Source organism: Urocitellus parryii, chromosome 13 (assembly GCF_045843805.1).
Source record: "Urocitellus parryii isolate mUroPar1 chromosome 13, mUroPar1.hap1, whole genome shotgun sequence".
Lineage (NCBI taxonomy): Eukaryota > Metazoa > Chordata > Mammalia > Rodentia > Sciuridae > Urocitellus > Urocitellus parryii.
Window position 1 is genome coordinate 55,505,421 of NC_135543.1, and position 19,608 is coordinate 55,525,028.

At 39.8% G+C, this 19,608-nt stretch overlaps 1 protein-coding gene across 1 annotated transcript in view; it reads right to left on the minus strand.

Annotated features, from left to right (window-relative positions):
• Lama1 (laminin subunit alpha 1) overlaps positions 1 to 19,608 on the minus strand; it is a 144,832-nt gene that overhangs the window by 36,534 nt on the left and 88,690 nt on the right. Inside the window, exons 29-40 of the mRNA XM_026408881.2 lie at positions 19,085 to 19,205; positions 17,921 to 18,058; positions 13,985 to 14,106; positions 11,341 to 11,427; positions 10,866 to 11,059; positions 9,919 to 10,061; positions 8,073 to 8,162; positions 5,945 to 6,056; positions 4,886 to 5,048; positions 617 to 827; positions 315 to 431; positions 30 to 193 (exon numbers count right to left, since the gene is read on the minus strand). Coding sequence (XP_026264666.2) covers positions 30 to 193; positions 315 to 431; positions 617 to 827; positions 4,886 to 5,048; positions 5,945 to 6,056; positions 8,073 to 8,162; positions 9,919 to 10,061; positions 10,866 to 11,059; positions 11,341 to 11,427; positions 13,985 to 14,106; positions 17,921 to 18,058; positions 19,085 to 19,205 — 1,662 coding nt within the window. The remainder of the gene's footprint in view (positions 1 to 29; positions 194 to 314; positions 432 to 616; positions 828 to 4,885; positions 5,049 to 5,944; positions 6,057 to 8,072; positions 8,163 to 9,918; positions 10,062 to 10,865; positions 11,060 to 11,340; positions 11,428 to 13,984; positions 14,107 to 17,920; positions 18,059 to 19,084; positions 19,206 to 19,608) is intronic.

Genomic DNA, 19,608 nt, shown 5'->3' on the forward strand with positions numbered 1-19,608 from the left:
CTGAAATTCCCCAAAGTGTGTGACCTTACCTGCCCAAAACACCTGCTAGTCTCTGGAGCTCAGTGGCATGGTCCTCGGCTCTGTGGACAAGATCAATTGCTTTCCTTTTGGACATCTGCATGACCAGGTCATCCACATGTTGCCTGAGTTTGGCAGTCCACAGAAGTAGCTCATCCCGGTGATGCTCCAACTGCTACATGGAGAAATTAGTTTTGTAAATATATGTACATCTGTTTCACAATGTCTGAGTACACATAGAGATGAGTAGTATGAGAATTCTTTGAAAGCTTTATTGTGGCTGAGTTTTAACTTACTGCTAGAGCATTTTGTGTAGTATCTCCATGGGCACTAGCCGCATCTATCAATCCTCTTCCTTTGGCAATTAGCTTTGAGGTCAAATTCGGTTCTTCTTGAACGCGAAGCTTTTTATCCTGCAGCAAAAATCACCTTTTAAGGTTGTTTCATAAAAGTAAGGCAGTTTCTGAGCTTTGGTGCCTAAGGCCACCTACTGAAAGTACTCGGGGCTCATTTTGTTAGAAGCTAAAAATGATACTGTTGACCTCTAAGTATTTGGTTACCAGTTCTAAATGAGACTAGTGAGGCTAGTGAGACTCACTCTGAATTCTCTCAGATTGGCCTTGACAATGAGCAGTAGGCGGTTGGTCTCCTGGGTCTTGGTCTCGGCATCCCTCAGGAGCTCCTCTGCTGCCCTCAGTTCACTGTGGTGCTTTGAAAGGAAGCCTTTGGCTGTTTTTTTTAATACCTCCAACTCTTCTTGTGGCTTTTGGTAATGCTTCTGAACTTGTGACAATAAATCTTCAGCAGCCCTGGCAAATTAAATGTTTTACATAGTAAGTAAATGAACAAAAAAGCTCTTAGCTCGGGAATGCACTGGAAAGAATTTTTACGTGTTCACACCCAGTTTCTTCTTGAGATCATGAGTGATACATCAAAGTTATTCTTTTTTTATTTTTCTGTTATTTGGGCCTTGAGCATGGTAGGCAAGTGTTCTGCCACTAAGCTTCATTCCCAGCCCAGAACAGTTTTTCTAAGACAGCTTTTGGTCTGACAGATTCATACTTTACTTTTAACACACTATTTTCCACAAACTTCCCAACATGTTTTAGACATGTAATTAAAAGAAATCATCTTAGTGAAACTAGACTCAGAATATTAGAGCTACATTCTGTGTCAATGATGGGAACTGTGATGTTTCATTATAATATGGCAAGAAATTTCAAGAACAGGGCTATTCAGTGGTTCACTATGAATTCACCAATTTATTTATATGATACAAAGGATTTTCTGAAGTTGGTTAAAAAACAGACTTTTTAAAAACCTTCAAGTCAGGGGAGGGGAGGGGAGGGGAGGGGGGATAGTAGACAATAGGACAGACAGCAGAATACATCAGACACTAGAAAGGCAATATGTCAATCAATGGAAGGGTAACTGATGTGATACAGCAATTTGTATACGGGGTAAAAGCGGGAGTTCATAATCCACTTGAATCAAACCGTGTAATATGATGTATTAAGAACTATGTAATGTTATGAACGACCAATAAAAAAAAAAAACCTTCAAGTCAATTTTCTTAAAAGGTATTTTGCATCATTAATAAATGCAACCTTCAGAAAGTCAAAATAGCTTTTCTATTTCCTCATAAGTGTGTTATCCACTTGCTTATTTAAGTCAATTTTGCATTTACAGCTGCATAGAATATGAAAATTCTATACTATGCACATTGCAGTGGCCAAATACATTCCATTAATTTTCTAACTCAATTTTTCAGGTGAACTTTGAAAAATTCCATGGAAAATATCTTGTAAACTACCCTGAGCTTTCATAGGTATCAGATCACTGGGTTAAGACATGAGAGAAAATGTTATTCAAGGATATACACAAGAAAATATATTTGAACTCTGACACTGGAATAACATTAGAAGTTCTTTGAACATACTTATGATTGTTAATTATAATAAAGATGTTATATTATGAATGAGACAACAAAACTAAAGCAGAGTTCATGGAAAGCACAAATCCAATATATTAAACACTTGATCATGATTGATCACTCTTGTTATTAAATAAGGTATCTTTAGGAAAATGTAAAATAGGGGTGCAACTTCCATCTATGAAATGACTTGACCATGGTGAAATGATACAGTTTCCAATGACTTGAACCCAGGAAGAACAGCAAAAAGCTCCACATTCTTCACACTGCAAAATTCATTGGATTAATACAGCAAGCCAGTGTGTCCCAGACTATTTCTTTATAATCCAACTGTTCCATGAACCATTAAGCAGGTTTCATGCGAAAAGTCTTACAGTGAAAGAAACCACATGACATTTCCCCAGCCCCTCCTTGGAAAAGTTAATGCACTAAAAGATTTGAGAAGACTTGCAGTAAAGAACTTGTCTCTCTGTAGCAGACACTATGTCTCCCAAATGTATCTGGCCATAGAACACTTTTCTTTAACGAAATATCTTTCAATAGCTCTGGGGACATTGAAGTAGAAAACAGTTGGGAAACATAGCTACAAACAATAATCTGCAGCGTGTGGACATGAGTTCATGTGACAGGCTGGAGTCACTGGCCTGGCAATCCTAGAAGTATTGCCACTGGTCCCTAATTGATAACAGTGGCTTACCAGCTCAACTGTGCAAGCGAGGTGATTTATGCTGATACTGCTTTCGTTCTGGGAATCTGGTGTTTTGGTACATGCTAGGTATGATCAGTCCTATTATGGTTTGGATATGAGGTGTCCTCCAAAATCTCATGTGTGAGACAATGCAAGAAGGGTTAGAGGTGAAATGATTGGGTTATGAGAGCCTTAACCTAATCAGTGAATTAATCCCCTGAAAGGATTAACTGAGTGGTAACTGCAGGCTGGTAGAGTGTGGCTGGAGGAAGTGGGTTATTGGGAGTATGCCTTTGGAATATATATTGTGTATCGGTCGAGTGGAGTCTCTCCTCTCTGCTATCTGATTATCATGTGAGCTACTTTCCTTTGTCACACCTTCCTCCATGGTGTTCTGCCTCACCTCAAGCCCTGGGGATTGGGGTCTGCTGTCTATGGACTGAGACTCCAGATATACATTTCCTCCTTTAAAATTGTTCTTGTTAAGTCTTGTAGTCATAGCATTAAAAAACTGACTAAAATAAGTCCCGGTAAGAACCATGGATTCAACATCTCTCATGGGCTTCCCTGGGCAGAAACACCACACCCATCCTGCATTTTCACTGCTAGGGAAAAAGTGTGCTCAGGGAGCCCTTCTGGAAAGAAGCCTTCATGGATTTCTCCACACTCCATTGCCTCCTTTTTCCTGGTTCAGCTGGGCATCCTCAATAAGTCTTGGCCACAAATTCAATTGTATGCTGAATTTTATGAGGCCTGGTGGTCTGACACAAACATCAAAAGCAACGGTTTGTGTGCTAAATCTGCTTACCTATGGGATTGCCCCATGCAAGCATATCACTAATTTTCTAAGAATTATAATTAAAGAGCCAATGATAACCCTTAAAATAATCCATGTAATTTGAAATGGTATAAACATAGGAATGATACATGTAAAATTGTGAAATGGACTCATATAATTTTTTTGTGTGTGAAGTGAACTCACAAATTTTTTTAAATAAAAGATTTTCTCCCTCTCCCTTCCTTTTTTACAGTACTAGAGATGGAAACCAGGGCCTCAAACATGCTAGAAGAACATACAAAAGGGATTCATAAGTCATCCTTATGTCTCCTTCCCCATCTCCTGGGACCCCACCATCCTCTGATCTCCCCCATGGCATCTACTTTATGGTTCTCTCAGGGACCCCTCCAAGTCCTAAGTAATGTCATAGTAAGTAGGTTCCTAGTCTGCTCTCCAAACTGCATCCAACTGCAAGCCCTCCATTTTATATTTCAATCAATAAAGCAACAATAATGCCAAAATTATGTAAATGACAAAGGAAAGATGTAAATCTAACCCTCTAGCAGGTTCCTGAAGATGTGTGTCTTGTTTTCAAAAATGAATTCTAGAAACTAATTTGGAAATGCACATCAAGCATCCTCAAGATGCAAATTCTTTGACTGAATGATTCTACTTCTTAATATCTACTCTGACAAGAAAAAAAAAACCAAAAATAGAGAAAAATTAGAACTATGTATACTATCAATATATAAATCTTTGATATTTAAAAACAGACATATTGGAAAATATATAATAATCTTGTATGATATGATTAAAAATTGCAAAATAAATCATAAATAGTTTGAATATATCACTAGAAAGAATAAGGGATATTTAATATAGTCTTTAAGGCATTCATCAGAGCCTGGCAGAAGCACAACTTGTGTTAATACATCAAGTAAGAACTTAGTGAAAATATGAAGAAAAGAACCTAGAAGGAAGTTTTGAGCTCCTGACCAGGCACAATAATTCTTCAGGATCTCTGTCATTTCACATGGTAATTTTCAATGAGTGCTTGTAGAACCTAGCTCAGTTATTCTCAGAGTAACGTCCATCTGTTTATGGCCTGTGTACCTATGGACTCTACTTCTGTGAGAGATACCCTTGCACTTGATCTATAATAAACAGAGTACCATGACGCTCTTTTGATAGATGAAATATAATTCAAGAGTGATAGAAAAACCCAGAACGATTTCACCATAGCACAAAGACAGATTGTAATGACTGTACTGCTTACAACCTCTACTCTGGAGGAGTCAGTACCCATCACCTCATATACCTAATAATGGTGCTGATGGGGGTCTTCTCTTCTTCCACAATATTCCATCTCCAGAGAGCACTTTTTTTTTGCCATTATTCCTCCTCCTCTCCCCATGTCCACCTTCCCATCTCTACTTGGTAGTGTTGAGAATGATATTTAGGAACTTACTTGAGTTCAAGGGTGGCATTTTGGTGCAAGCGTGTGAAATTCCTTTTCTGTATAATTTCCAGCAAAGATGAAATGTTCTGTTGGATATTGTGAAGAGTAGAATCGGGTAGTTGAAAATCTTCATCCAAGGTCTGATTTAAAGTTGTTGCCTTTTCAAGGATTTCTAGGGACAAAATTCATCAATCATTTCATAAGTCTCATCAAAGCAGACAGTACTAAATGGAAGAACTTAGAATCTTCTTTGGTGAGGACTGTTCTGTCTACTAAGGCTGGGCAGGACCTCCACTCCACTCAGGCCAAGCGAAGGCATCCCGTCTATCCCAGCATGCTCTGCACATCCCCTAACACAGCACTCCTGAAGCTGGGATTACTGGTCTACTTCATGTCAATTTTCCTAAGTACCCACAAACTCCATGAGGGCAGGGACTAGTCATCTTGTTCCCCTTGGCATTTCCTTGTAGGTGGCATGGGCACAGAAGCCACCAACATTTGATTCTTCTCTTTTTATTAAGCATTTTTTATTCTAATAATTTTCTTACTTTCTGCCATATATAGCTTTTTTTTTTTTGCATTGGATTTTGTGCTTTTTAAGTTCTTGCACTATAATTCAAAAATGAAAGCAAAAAATGTGTTTCTGGTAGACAGAAAACTGAAAATAACCAAGAGTCCAAGGAGAACCCACTGTGGAGTGTGTGAATTACTCTATTAGGCTGGATGTACCTTGGCAGCAAACTGAAACCTGAATTCTTCCTTCTTCCATTCTGGGAGAATGGATATCAACTTTACCATAATGGGGCTTGAGAATTAGGATCCAAGTGTTAGGCATAAAATAATATGGAAAATAAAAAAGGAAACATGTACTGTTTAAAAAAGAAATCTCTCAGTGGAAGACTATGGCCTGGACATTCAGGATTCTCAAATGATGAAACATTCCAGTCCTATGTCTGTAGGAGCTTAGCACAAGACACATGCATCTATCTACTCACACATCTAATAAAGCAATTGTGACTTTTCCCACCAAATAAGCTCAGAGCCCCACACAAGACCTGCCCATCGTACCTCTGATGCTCTGATGCAGCCTCTTGATGAATGTGGCCAGGTCTTGACTCTGGTCAAGGATATTCTCAGTTTCCCTGTTCACCTGCTGGCTGTTTGCTAACACTCTAGTGAGCTGACAGAAAAATAAGGTCCTGGATTAGTTTGACCTTAAATCCAGTTATTGCCTCTTTTAAGAAAAAAACTCTACCAGTCTATCTATCCATCCATTCATCTTCCAGGATACAGAGTGAAGGTATACACTATTTGTAAATCAAGGCAAATGCTGGCTGGAAATTAAGTGGTTAATGTGATAATTTAATATTCAATGAGAGAAAAGATGGTATATTTTTACAAGCAGCAAAACTGACTATCAAACCACAGATACTCCCTGTGTCTGTTCACTTTAGAATGCAGGTGTAGTCACATGTATGTCAGTGAACGATGAGGACATGCTATCTGAGATATACATCATTAGAAGATATTTCATCACTGTACAAATGCCATAGTGTGTTTATACATACCTACATGGTGTAGCCTCTATACACACACACTGTATAGCTATTGCTCCCAGGGTCATGATGGACAGAAACTATATGAGATTAAATCAAGCACAAAGGAAAATGACACTATTAAGAGACTCAGTAAACATGAAATGTATGAGGCTATTGGCATAAAAGTACACAATGTATTAAGAGGAAAAAGTATACTACTGCAAATTGATGAAAGAGTTTCACAGCTACTTATTATCATTGTTAAGTATTATGCACTGTACACAATCCAATACTTACAAATACTGGGGGCTGCACAGTAGGTTGTTTACACCAGCAGTACCACATTTGCTACAATGATTGGACAGCCACAGCAAGACTTAAACAATAGACATTTTTTAGCTCCATTATAATCTTATGAGAATTCTGTCATATCTGTCCATCATTGACCCAAATATTATGAAGCAATAACTATCAGAAACGACTATATATCAGCAACCACTATATAGAAAGTCAAACCTTATTAAGTTGTATGACCTGAGAAAATTGAGTCCCTAAGAGTTAAGAACAAGGAGTCAGGCAAACTGGATGTTATTCCCAATTCTTCCAGGTGGTGGAGCTACACATCTCCAGCCTCATCTATAACACTGGGGTAATAATAGCACTATAATAACACTTACTAGCCCAGAGGCTGATACTTAGCACCCTTAACTATTATTTTAATGAAGAATTTCATAATTTGTAAAATGAAAGGCTGTTTGTAATTTCCAAGAATACAACATAACTCAGACGGGGCTTTAAAGTGTTTTCTAGTCATGACCAAAGAGAATCTTCTTTAATGGACAGAATTTATCAAGATCAGCTTATCACTTTCTACCAAATGTTTGTTTGCCGAAGTACTGAAAGCCTACACTTAAACCCTTAAACTCTTTTCAAATTATTCTGAATTCTAAATTAACAAATGATAAACTAATACTTTCATTTAGTGTAGAGGCTTCTAGGTGTGTACGTTGAGAAATTTACAAGTGACAAATTGTAAATTTGACAATAGGCCTCCTGAGCCATCTATATATGAGGAGATTCATTTTAGATCCCTAAAACCCATTTCTCTGGCATGAACTGAACAGAATAAATAATTCCCTGCTGATAAGAAGACAAGTTGACATGTCACTTCAAGTCCCAAAATCAGAACTGCCCCTGCCTGAAGCCTGCATATTGGGGAATACTACAGACTGGAGTCTGTGCTATGTCCCATCTCCACCCAATAAATCACAGGAAGCTTTAATGGTCTCCAGTGGAGGACCTTGTACTCATCATGTGCTCAGTTATAAAATTAATTTAGAGGGAGGAAACCTGAAGAATACTTTTAATCCTACCCATACTCCTTAGTTCGGAAAAGACAATGGAAGTCAGATAGCAAAGCCACCACCTTATTCTTCCCTCTGCAGAGATGACAAAAAGTAAGTCAGGAGCCTTTTCCCACTAAACCACAGAAACTGTCAGGGTTAGAAAAAAATCTGATGATAAAGCATTTGGAGCAGCTCCTGAAAGAGGGGGCTGGTCTGACCCAATCAGAACTTTCCAGAGAGCCACAAGGCAATGGCTCACAAGGGCTGGGAGGGAGGCTGGGTGGAGAGCTGGTTTTTGTGCCAGGAACCTACCTGCTTTTGCAGGTCCTCCGTCTGTTCTGCAACACCTTCCAGTTGAATTCCTGCCCAATTCTTTTGGGTATTTGCTTTTAATAAAGACTCCTGGGAACAAAGGAAACATCACCATGCTTCAAAGTACAAAGTTCTGATTCTTAACAAAGAGTCACTTATTAATCTCCCCCCCCTTATTTTTTGTTCACAGAAAGAAGTTCTACTTTCCTTGAAGTTGTCACTTAAAAATAAAGCAGCCCACATTCACTTAAGTTTCATTTATAGCTACATGATTCTATACTGCCACCCATGCTTTGTATTTCCCACATAGACATAAATTTATAGTCTGGTATGTTAGACAGAATCAGAGATTGCTGCATTTCTTAGATAAAAGGTCTGGCTTTATTTCAGTATCAAAGTCATGATTTTTTTTTGGATGGTACTAGGGATTGAGCACCAAAAAAAAAAAAATGTCATAAATTTTAACTACAATTGCCAACAAGTTAAAAAATGTATTCAATAAACAAAATCATTTATAATTATTAAGTGCTTAATTTATGCCAACATTAATTTCTTTACTTGTTTGAATTTATTTAAACCTAACAACATTCCTATGAAGCTGTCATATTACTGTTTCAGGGAGGTTAAGTGACTTTCCCAAGATCACTGTGCTGGCAAATAATATAAAATAATAAGAGTTCACACTCTTAACCTTTGTTGGATACTTTGCATAAACATAAAAAGTTATTTCAAGGGATGGACAAGTATTTTAAATTGGAACAAAAAATTCAAAATTAGTTAAAATTTAAGTCAAGTATTCATGTCACTTGATAAATTTAAAATGCAGTTATACCCCAGGGGCCCACACTGGCAGAAAATAGAATTTGTTGATTGTATATATGATAGTTAGAAAATTTAAATATTTTTTATTATTTTAGATTTTTCAAATGGATAATTTCTCATCTTCCCAAGACATTTTTTGCTATTTGAGAGAAAATAATTTTTAAACATTCCTTTGAGTTTCCTAAATTTTCCTTGCTTTCATTAGAGAAAGGATCATTAGAGGAGAGTGGATCACAGACTCACCCCTACATCCCTACATGTACAGAAACACACAGTCACATGTCTAAGGAAATAGTAAGTCTGAGAAAAGCTTTTATTTCACAAAAGTCATTTAGAAATGACTATCCTTTTTATTACTGCATCACACAGTAAAGATCTCAAATTCTAATGTATAGGTATCAAGCACAATTCTAATATATAGGTATCAATCACATTTTCTTCCCATGAAAATTTAAAGTGCCAGAGGTGAGTGCCATTTACTAAATCAATCTCTTAACTTCCCATCCTTTAACCAGACCTTGTTGACAAAACATTAAAGTGTGATTGATCCCCAGAAATTTTAACAGTTTTCTAGGGGAGGACTTTTGTGCCTTGGAACTTCAATTAAGAATGACATACTTAATAGAATCTCATCCTTCTTCAGCCTAAACCAACATTAAGGAAGATACTGTCCAGATTTCTTTCCTGTATTTGTATTAGGATGACTGTTTTCAAATATCCAAAGTCTGTCGAAAGAGGAGCAAGGGATTTTTGTTTTATTCCAAAGGGCAAAACAAGGACCATGGGGACAGACTGCCTAGATCTCCTTAAGGAGCAAGTCTCAAACCATAGAGCCATCCCCAGGGAAACAGGTGTGAGATGACGAGTCCCTGTCACTGGTCACCTTCAAGGCAATGCTGGAAAGCTCCCAGTGGGGGATGATGGAAGTGAGGCTCCTACACTGGGGGGCAGACAGAACACTCCTACTACTCCCACTGACTATCTCTCCATAACACATGTCTGCCTCTGTGTTCTTAGTACCTACCTGGAGATATTTAGTTGTATTTTCCAGGTTTGACAAAATTCCATGTGGGACAGGGAAGATGCCAGTGAGGTTCATAGAAAGAATGGCATTGCCAACATCATCCAAGTCATTCAGCAACACACCTGCACACTCATCATCACAAGCTAGGAGAGAAGGAAAAAGGGAGAGAGGTTTAAAGTTAACACAAAGTGGCCTGCCCTGTGTCCATGGGTTGTGTGAGCCATTTTGTCAACAATACAAGCAAAGAACATGCCAAGTTCCCAGGCACGACATCTAAACTCATTATCACTCCTGCTATGGGTGGGTGGGCAGTACCATACAATTGCCAATCCCCTGTTCTCATATGGTTGCACTGAGACTCAGATCAGAGAAGGGACATCTCTGGGGTTACACTGAAAGGAGTGCCTTCTGGTATGGTCATTATACATCCTCAACCTTTAAAGTGCTATTGCTCGTCTATAACTCAGGCCAATTGCAACAATCCCAGGACTCCTTCCAAAGCCTGGTCTATGACTTACTCAGAGAGTTTGCAGACTCTCCCTTGGCAAATGCAAATGAAGGACAATGGAGGAAATAGGTAATGCTACAGTGAGATTTGGGTAACACCAATGACAGCCCCACGGTGGTGTTTCCTGTCCTAGGATGACTGATCCTTGGTTCCACTACAAGAACAAACTATTAACACAGCTGAACTATTGAGCTAAAATTCCTGTGCTGCCTTGGGTATCAATGATGGTATCCTAGAACTCCTGCCTTGGCTTATAAATTCACTTCATTAGATGCAACAGCCATCTATGCTCAATTAAAATAATAATATAGAATATAAAATAAAATGAGACTTTCAGCCTCCTGTTGACACTCTAGGTCACTATAACCATTTCTTTCCTACAAAAGCTAACATTGGAGAGGGAAATGTAGCTTTAAACATTTAGACAAGAAATACCCACAAACACAATTGCTTTCCACCAGAATGTGTCTCGGTTGACACTCCTGGCATCGGATCCCCGTGGCCCCTGGCCTGCAGGTGCACTGCCCAGAGATGCGGTCACAGTCGCTGTGAACAGACCCCTGTGGACTGCAGTCACACTTCTGGCAACTGCCACCTGGTATCTGAGGGTCCCCGTGGTAGCCTGAGGAGCACCTATAGAAAGGAAGATAATAGGCACAGACAGTGCAGTCAACACTCGTCAGTAAATACAGAAAGCAGCCCCTGCCCAAGGACAGTAACAATTTGTGCCAAATGAAATGCAAAGCACATATTCATCTCAGGAGACCCTGACCTGGAACAGTCATGAGGTCTCATATCAATTTCGCACTTGCAAATTGATCATGACTCCCAAATCATGATAGCAAATATGTCCAGTGCGTTATATGTATGTGAGGTGTCCCTAGTGATCTCCATGTGGTAATTCAAGGGCGTACCTTTCACAATATTGTCCTTCATAGCCCAGAGTACAGGCATTGCAACGGAAATCTCCATCACCTTCCAAGATGCAAGTGGGGCTAAAGCTGGAAGAGAATAAGTTTGTTTTTTATTTTTCCTTGAATTTTTCAGATAGGTAGCTTCAAATCTTTCATAAGGAACTTATTCATGACTATTGGGACATGTCATAGTGTTCGAAAAGTTAAGTGAGCACATTAGATGATTAGACAAGTATTTTAGAGCTTAACTCTGTTGGGGAAAACCAAGAAAAATAAAAATGTAATTAATATCAGTGTGCTCAGATCTTGCCTCCAAAAGACATTCAAGCAGCCCTTTCCAGTGACAGTCCTGTGAGGGCCGGGCAGAAGACCAATCTTAGGAATTATAACTAATTAGTCACCTGGGAAAACATCCCAGATAAAAACGGATCCTGTTCTGAGATTTACACAGAGAGTTACCTGCTCACCATGTGATAAAGTGATTAAGAGTTGAAATGACTGTGAAGCATGAAAGACAGCAGGGAGAAGAAGGCTGAACTGACACAGAAGAGAACTTCGTGGGCTGCAGTGAATGGCAGAGAAGAAGCCAGAGGGAAGAGAAGCCCTTAGATGGGATGGCATTTGAAAACGACTGGACCTGCAGGCAGGGAGCAGGGCAGATGGTAGATGAGTAGAAGCCAAATGACAGAGCCCCTCCAAGTTTCATAAGCTGCTCAGATGCCCATCTCCTTCAGGGTCTTCAGCTTTGGGCTCATTTTTTTTTTTCTTTATAAACTTCTCTGCCTCCAAATTGTAAATGACCCAGGCACCTCTAGAGGTTAAGCTAGGTACCTGCAAACTACTGAAAGAAAGCAAAACCAAACCCACTCAATCAGGTTTGGTTCCTTGCTGGCTAATACGATGAAGTGTCCAGCATGAGTGACCAGCCCAAGGCTACCCTGAACTGAAAGGTGAAATATCCTTCCAAATATTTCTCTGGGTACAGAGAGCCAATGTAGCTATGGATATACACATAGCTGTGTATTTTCTTTTTCCAAAATCACATTACACTAATTAGTCAATTACGTATTTCCATTAGCCATTGTGCCAATTTTTCTTCTTTTTCTCCTCCTCTTCCTCCTCCTCTTCCTCCTCCTCTTCCTCCTCTTCCTCCTCCTCTTCCTCCTCCTCTTCCTCCTCCTCTTCCTCCTCCTCCTCCTCCTCTTCCTCCTCCTCCTCCTCTTCCTCCTCCTCCTCCTCCTCTTCCTCCTCCTCCTCCTCCTCCATCTCTTCCTCTATCTCCTCCTCCTCTTCCTCTATCTCCTCCTCCTCCTCCATCTCTTCCTCCTTTTCCTCCTCCTCCTCCATCTCCTCCTCCTCTTCCTCCTCCTCTTCCTCCTCCTCCTCCATCTCTTCCTCTATCTCCTCCTCCTCTTCCTCCTCCTCCATCTCTTCCTCCTTTTCCTCCTCCTCCTCCATCTCCTCCTCAATCTCTTCCTCCTCTTCCTCCTCCTCCAACTTTTCCTCCTCCATCTCCTCCTCCGTTGTACATGAACACAACATCTTTATTTATTTATTTTTATGTGGTACTGAGGATCAAACCCACCACTGAGCTACAGCCCCAGCCCCCACTGTGCCAATTCTTTACTTACAAATAAACTTCATTTTTTTCCCTCTGTGTTTGTATGATATTCCACTTCAGGAATATATCACAGTGTATATAATCAATCTTGTAGGTATTTCAGTTTTCCCCCAATTTCTCGTGAGCAATGCTAAAATACAACCATCTTTCTACATGTATTCAAGTATTTCTATAGCACAGACTGCAAAAATGGAGTTGATGAACCAAAATTTATGTACAGATTTAATTAAAAAAAAAACCCAAGTTATAGCAACAACAAATTTTAGGATCCTTGGTAACTTACAAGGGAAGTGTATGTAGTACCCCTCATTGGAACTCACAGCAAACATCAATTACTTGGAGATAATAAAAGAAGGTTCAAACAAACATTAAAAGGAAAACTTCATTTTAGTATACCAAAAGGTGGCATTTGATCTTTCTGTGTTCAGTGCCTTGCCAAATAGTCTTAAGTGATAATAAAATATTATTAATGAATTATAATTTTCATTTAAACACAAAGAAGAGCCATTGGCACATCCATTCCCACTTCAAATCTCTGGTTCTTTTCTGCAGTCAAGTAATTCATCACGAGTACATGGCAGACTCTAGTCCCCATTTTATCACTCGATAACATTTCAGCACTTTGACAGGCACCAGCATATATAAATTCTCCTTTTCCAAATTAAGTAGGAATTGGATTCTTCTGGAATGGGCCATTATTTATAAAATTAATAACAACTCATCTCGATGCAGAATAGATATACAGCTGGGGGCCAAAATTAGTCTTTAAAAAAAAATCATCAAACTTAAAAGTCCTTTCTTCAATTCGTTCCAGTCTAACACCCAAGATCAACACAGATGCTTTGCTTTTGAAAAGATTCTCTGCAAATATTTATGAGAATGAACACTTTAAAAAAATGTTTATCTCCAAACACGGAATTCTCCATGGCTGTAGACCACTCAGAGACAGAGAAGTGAGGCCAAGAATGGAAGCAAAACTAACTGTGGCTGAGCAGGTGTGCCGCACAGCACAGCAGAGCTCACCTGGAAGGGTAGGGGTGAGGACAGGTGCACGGAGAACAGTCCTCGGCGGAGCCAGTCACCTTTCCATAGTAGCCAGGAGCGCACAGGTCACAGTGGTCACCAGCTGTATTATCATGGCAGTTCTGGAGTTCCATGTTTCAGAAGGAGAAGGAAACAATGGAAGATGGTTAAAAACCATCCTGATCAGGTGACAACCAGGTGCTACCTGTTTCACATCAGTTAGGCTTTGGTTGTGGTGGTTCTTGAATTTCTAAGGATGGGAGAGCATTTTTCTTCCTCTGTTTTAAATCCTGGAAATTTTTCCAGCTCTGTGGCTTTCATTCGTCATAAGACTGTATTCATCCAATAAAGCCTAGAAATTACTAGGACATTTTTTCCAACGTAAAAAGAGACACAGGACCCCTAAAAGCAGCCAGCTTTCAGAATCTTGAAATGCGGATCTAAAATATACAGTAACCTAAAATAAAAATGATTGCAAGCACCAGCTGGGGTTCAATGATGGCAGGCAGGGAGTTAAAAGAGCAGAAGTGAACACACAGACGGTTTAGGAAACAGACCCTGAAGAAGAACTTATGGTCTCAGAGCACCACCAACAGATTCTTATAATAAGGAAAGGAAATTCCAGTTAGATTTTGTGTCACCAGTTGACTATGGTCCCATTTTTTTTTTGTAAAGAATGCATGGTTTTTTAAGCTAAAAGAGCAGTGATTCTTGTTACTCTATTCCAATTTAGAATCTTCCTTTGCTCAATTTGACAGTGTTTACTGAGCTCCTGTAGAAAGGGTCTCATGTCTGATGCAGGTGAGATGGAAAGAATAGAAAAGAGGGAGCCCTTGAGCCAACTGGAGGACTGATTCCAAGAGAGGATGAAGAAAGAAAAATTTTAAGTGTTTGAAAAACTATTTTTAAAGCCTCTTTTTTAAAAAAAATCACCATTTTTCATTTTAAAGCCTTAATATTTCACCTGGTAAAAATCAATTTTTTTCTTGGCTCCTCAGAGGAATCTCTTTTCAGAAATAAAATTTGCGACCTTCTCCTTAAAAAGTAAATTGCTAAATACTTGTTTTGCCCAAATAGTATAAAGCTGACATGGAATAAATATTAGGTGGGAAGAGAAGGCAGAAGTAGTTTCTCAGATTTTTCATTGTCAACATCAACTTCAATGTAAAAACTTTCCCTAACAAAGGCTACCTGATCTTCAAGACCCTAGAGAATCAAAGACAAGCCGCCCCAAAGCATAGGAGAGAAATAAGGATCTGTTAATGAGAACTGAAATGGGAAATGTGAGATGCTGTGGAGATGCAGAGATGCACCTGCCATTTTTGAGTGATGTAAAAAGATTTAGATGTGTCTCCTCAAAGTGGTTAGTGGAGAGGGGCTCCTCAGGTATCTCCCTGGTCCTTGGTCTCCCCTTTCCAGGCCCCACTTCTATCATTCACTTTTTTGATAACCAAAGGCCTACTGACATGAAGCAGCGGGGAAAATCCTACATATTGGATGATAAAATCAGATCCATGGAGTTGATGCCACACAGATGGTTCAGAACCAGTGCTCAGGAGATTGCACTAAAGGGAAGTGGATTATTACATAAAACCACAAAAGAAATCTGACAAGGTAAAGAGTAAGGAGGAAAAGAAAGGTCCCCAGCTCAAAGAAAGAGAATGAATTGACTAGAGCTCTATCCGTTGGAAGAATGTACGGTCTTAGTGTGTTATCAACACAACCAGGCAGGCAAAACTCAGAGGCTGTGCTGCAGAGACACAGCTCCTCAAGTTAGAAAGGGATGCCCCCTCTCCCCCTTGGGTCCTGGTGAAAGGGGAAAGGCTCTGGGCACGATATTGAAGATGATGACACACGTGTCTCAGGATGGTGAATGGACCCACAGCCACACTATATGACCACAGGTACACAAACAGGGGGGATATAACCTGGAGGGCTGAAGATTTGCGATCTTTGGCACATGAGAGAGGGATTGATGAAGTAGTTTTGCAAGTTCTTTGATAAGATAATGCCACTTTTCAAGATTCAATCAGAATCTCAATTATCTCAATGGCTCCAAAGAGTATGTTCATATTCTAAACTTAGAATCTGCATCCAGTTCTCTGACAGTAGGAATAGCCATTGTTGTGGACTATACCATTCAACTTACATATCCAAGTGAGATGATTTGTGATTTGCAGGTGGCCTCTTCAGAAACCACTGCCCTGGACAGCTATCGGCCACTGTTTACCCCAGGGAGATTTTTGCCATGGTCTAAGGTGATCTTTTTCATACTGGGTGAAGTGGCTGAGTTATTTATTTCTATTTTACAAATCAACAGATCAGCAGGTGATCGTATAACTGTGTTCTGGTAGACTTGGGCCAGCAGCAGCAGAGTAATAATTGAGTGTCCTAGGAATACCTAATCTTGTTAGCTGTATCATGGAAAGATAAAGCATCAAAGAACTGATCAACTTCTTTCTGTATGTGACCTCTCTCCTCATAATTGGCCAAGGAAACTTCCCAGCTAATTACATCTCACTCTATTTGTCTGAAATCAATTCTCTGTAAACCCTTAAATGAGATCTTTCCATTTTCTCTATTAGGTTTTTGCTTTTGCCCGAGAGCATGAGCTGATTAGAGTGAACAAAAATTTTTAACAGCGTTGGAGTTATCTGCATCTTCATTAAGTCCTTGTGTAATGGAAATAACTTTTATCCTTTCTTATATAATGGAGTCAGCAAAGGTTCACAGGTGTCTTCTTCACTGAGGAAAACCATGCAGAACTTCTTTGGCCAGTGGAAATTGCCTTTATTTATTTGCTTGCTTGCAGTACTGGGGTTAAACCCAGGGCCTCATGCATGCTAAGCAAAAGCTCTAGCACTGAGCTGCCTCCTCAGCCCTGGAAACCTCCTTTAAATTCTATACAAAGGACACTTCTGATCAGAGGAGGACGACAGTCGAGTGTGGCTGAAGGCTAGAAGGGATGCACAGCTCTAATTCCTGTTTGGTTCCTTATGTCTTCTTGTGGTCAGGCCATAACCCGGATCTCTAGGGTTTCAGGGGTGTCTTTCTTGGTGGGCAGTTTACTTCCCTTATTTAAGGATATTCTAACCAGGGAAAGTCAGTTTTAGCACAGTTCATACAAGTCACTGATGTTTCCCATAGGAATTACTGTGAGAGATGAGATTTCAGGAGCAGGGAACAAATACCAGATTATTTTATGTTATCAGCGAGTCCTGGTTGGCCTATGCAAAATCAGACAGAAGAATCTTCCCTCAGTCAGGGCCACAAAACTTCTGTCTGGGTCACTTTGTCATTTGCAATGGACAGAGTTCACTTCATGTCTCCAAGATCAATCTTGGTCTCGGGGAAGGTGACCAAGAAGCAAAAGTGTACTAAGACATGAATAATTCATTGTATTATCATCCCCCAATAGAATGTGCATTTTTAAAGATGTAAGCAGAGGGCGTTACTTTACCCAGAGAAACACTGTCAACACAGGCACTAACTTATTTTAAAATCTATGACATAAAGTTCTCATCCACTTTGACGATGGTTACCAGTACTGCATGTAAAAACTGACACATTTGGTAGAGTGCTTGCCTTGCATGCACAAAGCCCTGGGTTCAATCCTTAGCAACACACACACACACACACACACACACACACACACACACACATGCACATACAAAAAAACCAAAGCCTGACACATTCAACTAACTCCCAACTGATGCCCATGAACAAATTCATTGAGGGAGGAAGATTTATAAAAGAATTTCTACTGGCACTGTCAGATCACCGAGTTAAGCCTTTCTGAAGGAAATACATGTTGTATTTTGGTAAATTTACCTCTCACTGAACCAAGGAACTGGTATGACTACAGAGCAGGAATTTAAACACCCAGTGCCTGTGCTAGTTCTAAACTTTAGGCAAACACCCACAAAACAAGCATACCAGGCACTTCCCAGTTTCGGGGTCACAAGTCTCACTGTGGTTATTGCAGTTGCAGGGCAGACAAGGAGCAAGCAGGGGGCGGGGTCCCCTGCCGCTGCCTTCTGGAAGCTTCCCTCTGTAGTACCCAGGGGCACAGTCCTGAAGGAATACAAAAGGGCAGGGGGAAGAAAAAACAATCTGATTAAAAATTGGGCAAAGGACTTAAACACATTTCTCCAGTGAAGACACACAAGTGGCCCACAAGCACATAAAACATTTAACATCCCTGTCATGAGGGAAATGCAAATCAAAACCACCAAAACACCATCTCACACCCATGAGGGTGCCTCCTATTAAAATAACAGAAAAGAACAAGTGTTGGTGAGGATGTGAAGAAATTGCAACCCTTGTGCTTCACTGGAGGGAATACAACATGGTGCAGCTGCTGTACAAAACGGTATGGAGGTTCCTTCAAAACCACAATCCCATATGATCTGGCCATTCCACTTCTGGCTATGTATGCAAAAGAACTGAATGCAGGAACTTAAAGAGATATCTGTACACCCCCTTTCACAGCAGTATTGTTTACGATAGCCAAAAGAAGGAAAAAACCCAAATGCCCATAGAAGACTTAGTAGCTAAAATAAGTATAGCCATACAGTAGAGTAGCATTCAGCCTTAAAAAGGAAAGAAATTCTGACACAGGCTAGAGTATGGATGAACCTGGAGGACATTCTGCAAAGTAAAATGAGCCAGTCATAAAAGTTTAAACACTGTGCAATTCCACTTATATGGGGAACCTATAGTGCTCAAGTTCATGGAGACAGTAGAATGGTGGCCGTAGGGGTGGGGAGAGGGGGATGGGTGGTTGTTGAATGGGTGCAGGGTTCCAGATGTGCAATATGAAAAGTGTTCTGGACATTGGTTAAACCAATGTACTTAACACTACTGTACATGGACTACTGTGCATGTACTTAACACTACTAATCTCTGCCTATACTTAAGAATGGTTAAGATGGTAAATCTGATGTAATATAGGTTGGAACAGAATTTAGAAAAAAATTTTAATTCAAGAAAAAAATGATCATCATGAATATACATGAGTTCTTTTTCACATTTTCAGTTGCTGTAAACAAGCACAATTCAATTCAAAACCAGGGAACAGCTTTCAATCGGTCTCCCTACCTGACATGAGAATCCAGCTGTGCCTGGGGGACAGAGACAATTCTCTAACAGGGAAGCCACCTCTCCCTCAGGGTGCAGCTCTGTAGCCTTTGTGCCAACCTCCATTGAAATGTTTGAGATTCTGTGCAACCGGTGTGAAGAAGAGAGAGCGAGGAGATGTTAACACTTGAAAAACTTCCTAGAAGCACTGAATGTGACTTAACATTTGCATATATATTAAACCAACGATTTCCTCCCAGTTTGAAGTAGTTCCTTCTCATGATTATAAATAAAACGCCTTAAAGTGCAATAGCAATTTCCTCACACAACAAAGACCCTGAGCCAACATTGTAGAACTTGAATATAATGTTACAAAAAGTGTACTTGAAAGACAACTTAAGTACTGGTTTGGCAAGACTTAATGGGTTTCTTACAGGCTAACATATTAAATGAGTAGGTGACGATATTCTTTATACATTGTCAGAAGAAATGGGTAGTGCAGCATTCAAGGGCAGAAAATAGTACTTTTTTTTTTCATTTCATCT